The following is a 6,341-nucleotide window of genomic DNA, read 5'->3' as shown; positions in this document are numbered from 1 at the left end:
ATAGAGTCCTGAATATCTCATCTTCTGCATTAGGCTGCTGTAATCCGCACGCGCTCTCTGATGTTGTCTTCTCCCATTCCCCTGAGAACAATTCACTTGTAATCTCTACAAACATACATTCATCTGATCAGCGCTGAGTCTGTGAAAGGGCCCGAGGGACTGCCTTTGTGTTTCAAATGTGTCCAGTGCAGTTTTATCATTTACTTCTCCCGCCGACACTTAAGGAAATATTCTATTCTTTTAGGGATGTCACAGTAAATAAGAGAATATTTCCTTAAATCAATTTTCATCTGAAATGTATAAGAATAGTTTAACCAAATACATCATGGCAGTATTGTATTAGAATTTAAACATAAAAACAGAACTGTTTATAATTATTGTTGTTGTTGTATTTGATTGAAAACTGTCGTTTCTTGATGTAAAATTGTTTAGGCTATTTTATGTTTTGTTCTTACTCGTTTAATCGTTGTTTGATTAGTCAGACGGGCCGTGCGCGTACGGCATCACCTCTCGGAGCCCGGCCATCGCCAGGTTCAAGTCGTGCATGCGCTTGCGCTCTCGGCCGTTGATCTTCAAGCGCAGATGCTGGACCTCCTGCTCGGTCACCTGCTTCTTGAGCTTGTACTTGCTGCCGGAGGGCGTCTTGGACGCGTGCTCGCCCGTCATCTTCTGGAGCAGCTCGTTCTGCGTGGAGGACACGGAGTTCAGGCGTCCGTCTTGAGGATGGTGGTGGAGGTACATCCCATCCATGTCTGGAGAGGAAGCTCTGCTGGAGCTGGAGTCCGAATTCATTTTATGGCTGCGCTTGGGTAGGAGGTTGTCTCTTTCTCTTTCTCTTGCCTTGTTTTTATTTCAAGTCACTCCTGCTTAATCACCTGATTTAGCCCACTGGAGCCTCTTCTTTTCTCTCTCTCTCTCTCACTCACGCCTTCTCTCTGTAGACCGAGGCCGCGTCTCCTGGTTTGATTTCGGTCGGAGATGCACCTCTTGCTCTGTGGCGACGCATCACAGGGCTCCGTATTTATAGTGCTGCTCGAGAGGGGCCAAACAAAAGGAGCCCCTCTATTCATAACGGTCTTGTTAGGATTACGTCCCCATTATCTGGAGCGGTGTGCTTTGACTGTCCCATTGACCAAAGGAGCATCTATTCATATTCATTGTAACGACACCATGGGGAGACACTTCAGCCCAGGAGCCTCTGAAACTTTGCAAATACTTCTCCACTCTTAAGAAACGATGCCGGGTCGCTTACATCGCACCCTGCATCATTCATGTCCCGTCACAGATAAGCACTGATAATACTGTGTGTATATCAGGCTTACTGGTGTATCACAGAATGATACTGTGTTATCACTTTCGTTAATATTAGCGAGCATGATTACATTAATGATTTTATGCATTGGATAATGTTTTTTATTAGAAATATCTGATTCTTGAAGTTTGGTCTTATACTGTTATGCTTGTTATAAAACACAAATTCACATTAAAATAGGTCTTGTGTAGAGCTATTTTAAAGTTCGCATATGTCCGTCAACATTGAAATCTTAATTTAATTGAAAAACCTGTAATGCTTTAAATCTAAAGATCAATCAGAGTTGTACCTTTTACAGTTTTTGACAACTTAGAATTCAATAGTTGATTAAGGAAATTGATTTGAAATTCTGAAAAGTCTTTTTTTATGTTTATACTTATTATTTATTTATTTTTTCTCTTAAGGTGAAATTTAATGCTGATACTGCATAATTTCATTTTTTATTTAATATATATATCTGTTAATTTCATAAATACTTCATCAACCATGGGGAGACACTTCAGCCCAGGAGCCTCTGAAACTTTGCAAATACTTCTCCACTCTTAAGAAACGATGCCGGGTCGCTTACATCGCACCCTGCATCATTCATGTCCCGTCACAGATAAGCACTGATAATACTGTGTGTATATCAGGCTTACTGGTGTATCACAGAATGATACTGTGTTATCACTTTCGTTAATATTAGCGAGCATGATTACATTAATGATTTTATGCATTGGATAATGTTTTTTATTAGAAATATCTGATTCTTGACGTTTGGTCTTATACTGTTATGCTTGTTATAAAACACAAATTCACATTAAAATAGGTCTTGTGTAGAGCTATTTTAAAGTTCGCATATGTCCGTCAACATTGAAATCTTAATTTAATTGAAAAACCTGTAATGCTTTAAATCTAAAGATCAATCAGAGTTGTACCTTTTACAGTTTTTGCAACTTAGAATTCAATAGTTGATTAAGGAAATTGATTTGAAATTCTGAAAAGTCTTTTTTTTAATGTTTATACTTATTATTTATTTATTTTTTCTCTTAAGGTGAAATTTAATGCTGATACTGCATAATTTCATTTTTTATTTAATATATATATCTGTTAATTTCATAAATACTTCATCAATTTTTAAACCTCTTTCCCTGGTATAAAATGGCTAAAGTTGCTTTTGTGTGCCTATGCAATTATATTTCATTTCATTACAGAAACAAAATCAAGATATATAAACATTATAATATTAATAAATTACTATATCACCTGAACTGAATGAAAATAGAATTATGCATGTATCAATTTAAAACATATACGTACATTTAGCCAATTATCTGACAAGAAGCTGTAATTTTTTTTGGTACCAAAAAAACAGGCAATATGTACAAATATTGTTCATACTGATTTATGCTTACTTAGCGAAATATGCTACAAGATTGTTTGATTGAATTTGGCATAATTGGTTAAGTATTACAAACAGAGCAAATATTATTATTATATATTGGTAAGTTAAATATGAAATCCATGTATCTTTACAATATATAAATGATCCTTTCACTGGCAGATGATGTTCAGATGACGTGCCTGAGATTATATCTGTTATGATATACTGTTACAGTTTTCAAATAAAAGGGGGGTCTAAAGGGGTTTGATACTACGAAACAAACTAAGAAAAGTAAAACAAAAGAAAATACTGTTTGTAATAATAAGATTATGTATGATATACTTATGTATACTGTCTCATAATTATGAAATGGTCTAGATTTCTGTCTACAAATTAAAATTCTAATATAAAAAAACAAGGTAACCTTTATGTGATGAAAATGAAAGCAAGTACAATGTCAGATGAAAACAGCATTCTGGAATTGGTCGAAGTTCCCAATTTCGTGTATGCAAGGGGGAAAAAAAACAAGAGTCTTCCCTCTCTAGTCTCATTGGTTTTCCACAGCAATAAAATCCCACATAAAAAGAGTGAAAACATGAATTCACTGCAGCATAGAGGAAGATGAAAGGGAATCGTTTCTCATAAAGGTGCTGCAATGCAAAGAAAAGCTCGGGGCTGCTTTACTCTCTCTTGGTGGCATTTGAAAGTGTAAAGCTTTGAATACCAATTGCTTGAACTGGACATATGTGAATCCTTTTTAATCCTACTAATCCTGTCTCCAAGTGTTTCTTTGTCTGTGGGGGTGACCACATAGATCCAAGTGAAAGTGTTCCTAATCCGGCCAATGTGGAAAAATGTCTCAGTGTGTGAGTGGAGGGGAGAGGGAAGAGTTCGGAGGCGTGGAGACAGGAGGGGGGAGAGACATGGATGATGTGGCCGTTACGGGGATGTGGAGTGGCGGGGGGTCTCATTTACTCACTGCTGCTCCGAGAAGGAAACCCAAACAGCAGGACCCCTTCATGCACACACTCCAACCCTCCCGTGGTCTGTCGATGATCCCAGAACCTGCGGTGGACGGAGCCAGGGACGGCGGTACGGTCTCTGTAGGCAGACCCATTGTTAAGGCTCTTTATAACAGCCGTACTAGTGTTGTTCCCCGACACGGCTCCTGTTCCTCCAAAATACACAGAGCTGCATTCCATGTAGTTGGTTTGGTCGGGGTTGCATAAACAATAACTAAGAGCAACGACGGCAAGAATGCAGTATGAGGTATGCACTGAAAAGCACAATATTTGCAGACATTTCAAATTCTAAAGTGGCTCCAAAAACTATTTGCACAATTGTGACCCTGGACCACAAAACCAGTCATAATGGTCAATTTTTGCGAAATTGAGATTTATACATCATCTGGAAGCTGCATAAATAAGCTCTCCATTGATGTATGGTTTGTTAGGATAGGACAATATTTGGCTGAGATACAACTATTTGAAAATCTGGAATCTGAAGGTGCAAAAAAAATCTAAATATTGAGAAAATCATCTTTAAAGTTGTTCAAATTAAGTTTTTAGCTATACATATTACTAATCAATAATTAAGTTTTGATATATTTACGGTAGGAAATTTACTAAATATCCTCATGGAACATGATCTTTACTTAATATCCTAATGATTTTTGGCATAAAAGAAAAATCTATAATTTTGACCCATACGATGTATTGTTGGCTATTGCTACAAATATCCCCCAGCGACTCAACACTGCTTTTGTGCTCCAGGGTCACAAATGAAAAAAAAAAAAGAGTATGATTTCCACTGCATTAGCTAATAAATAATTCACCCAAGTGGCATCTGCAAAGAAATGATGCTAGAGGTTTTCGTACTTCATTTTTCAAAGCCATTTTTGCAATCAGCAGTCAAAATAAAGTCAACTCCCCTCAAGTTCACACAGGTGTAGAGAATCACATTACGCTTCACTAACATCTAACATTTTCTCCCCAAAATCAGTGCAAAAATAAGAAGTATCACAGAAGCGGGCCATGCTAACAGCAGAACTGGCACGCTGACAGAAATGCGTGGTTGAGTAAGGGACGTCCAGCCCCTGCAAGGGCCCAATGCTCTCAGACAATAGGTGACGTGCCAGACGCCTGGATTACATCGACCGCTGTCAGACATGATTTACTGCTCATCCACGGGACAGAATGCTCAGCGTTAACAGGCTGGTTAACTTACGAAAGAAATGACTGCAGATATAAATGTACAGTTTAAGACACTCACATTTACATTTTTTGTTTTGTTTCTGACACAAACACTAACATGAAAACAGTTTCTTTCAGTTTTAAAGGGACAGTTCACCCAAAAATGCAAATTCTGCATCTTTTCTTTCTTCTGTGGGGCATAAAACTAATCGTTTACTCTTGGTGACCAATTTAGACAAGTCAGATGTAGGTTTAAAAAAAAAAGAGAGCACATTTTCAGATTAATATGCTTTTTGTTTTTATCTTTTCAGAAATGTAAAAAAAAGTTTTGTTCTTTTTTGTTACAATGCCATAGGGTTTCTGAAAGAACGAATCTTTGAATCCCTTGATTCTATATTCTGTTATCTTACAAGTAAACAAACCTTGAAATTTGAGAAATCTAATTAGCATTGTGATCAAACGATAAAAGCTCACTAATTAAAGAGCTTGTAAGATGCAGCACAATGAATGTGAGGTTTCTAATTAATATTTTCAGGGTTATTCTCCTCAAAGACGACATTTGCATTCATTAGGCAAAATCAGAGGAATTAGCATTTTAGTGCAAAAAAAGGATACCTTTATGTTTCTCTTTAAATTGAGAAGTGTGAATAACTACTACTGCAACAAGTAGTTTACTTTTTAAAGCTGTCATTTAGTGTCTCAGAAACGTTTTTGAAAGATTGGCCACGCTGGTAAAGGATCAAATAAATAAATCATTACATGTTTTGCTCTAAAACACTCTATGTTCATTCAATTAATGCCTTATGAAACAGGCTTGCATATTGTTGTAGAGCACGTACAGTAAGATAATCCAGCATTACATAAAGATCTGTGTAATGTTAAAATACTTTTAGTTTAACAATGTGACACTATTAAAAAATAGGTCTGTTTGTCTGAACACCCCGACCAGCCCCACCCAGCAACACTGGCTTAACCAACGGCGTGACTTTGAGGCGGGACAATCAGTTTATCTGACCAATGACAGTTCAAGAAACTTGTCTGCAAACAATCATTCTTTTTGCAGTTCCATTTGATTTCGAACTTTCCCTTTAATTTGGAGATGTTCAAAGGCTTTAATCTGTCTCTGAAAAGACATTATTTTTGCAAACATTCTGAAGTTCAGTGACCCTTTATGCCATATATCAGCGGTGGCGAACTCCGGTCCTGGAGAGCCTTGCAGTTCCATTTGATTTCGAACTTTCCCTTTAATTTGGAGATGTTCAAAGGCTTTAATCTGTCTCTGAAAAGACATTATTTTTGCAAACATTCTGAAGTTCAGTGACCCTTTATGCCATATATCAGCGGTGGCGAACTCCGGTCCTGGAGAGCCAGAGCCCTGCAGACTTCAGCTCCAACCCTAATTAAAACTCACCTGCCTGTAGCTTTCTAGTAACCCTTCAGACCTTGATTAGCTTGTTCAGGTGTGTTTGATTGG

At 37.4% G+C, this 6,341-nt stretch overlaps 1 protein-coding gene across 1 annotated transcript; it reads right to left on the bottom strand.

Moving 5' to 3' along the window:
* Positions 1-474: 474 nt before the first annotated feature.
* On the bottom strand, positions 475-792 carry LOC107597726 (oligodendrocyte transcription factor 3). Its single transcript, XM_016288896.1, has one exon. The coding sequence runs from the start codon at positions 790-792 to the stop codon at positions 475-477; it is 318 nt and encodes a 105-aa protein (XP_016144382.1).
* Positions 793-6,341: the final 5,549 nt, after the last annotated feature.

This window comes from Sinocyclocheilus grahami, unplaced genomic scaffold (genome assembly GCF_001515645.1).
Source record: "Sinocyclocheilus grahami isolate Dianchi unplaced genomic scaffold, SAMN03320097.WGS_v1.1 scaffold235.1, whole genome shotgun sequence".
NCBI classification, from domain to species: Eukaryota; Metazoa; Chordata; class Actinopteri; order Cypriniformes; family Cyprinidae; genus Sinocyclocheilus; species Sinocyclocheilus grahami.
The sequence above is the reverse complement of the archived record's forward strand: the minus strand, read 5'-3'. Positions and strand labels throughout refer to the sequence as shown.

What these genes read in the sequence shown, in the direction of transcription:
- LOC107597726 (XM_016288896.1), bottom strand. Translation starts at nt 792, where the DNA reads ATGAATTCGGACTCCAGCTCCAGCAGAGCTTCCTCTCCAGACATGGAT.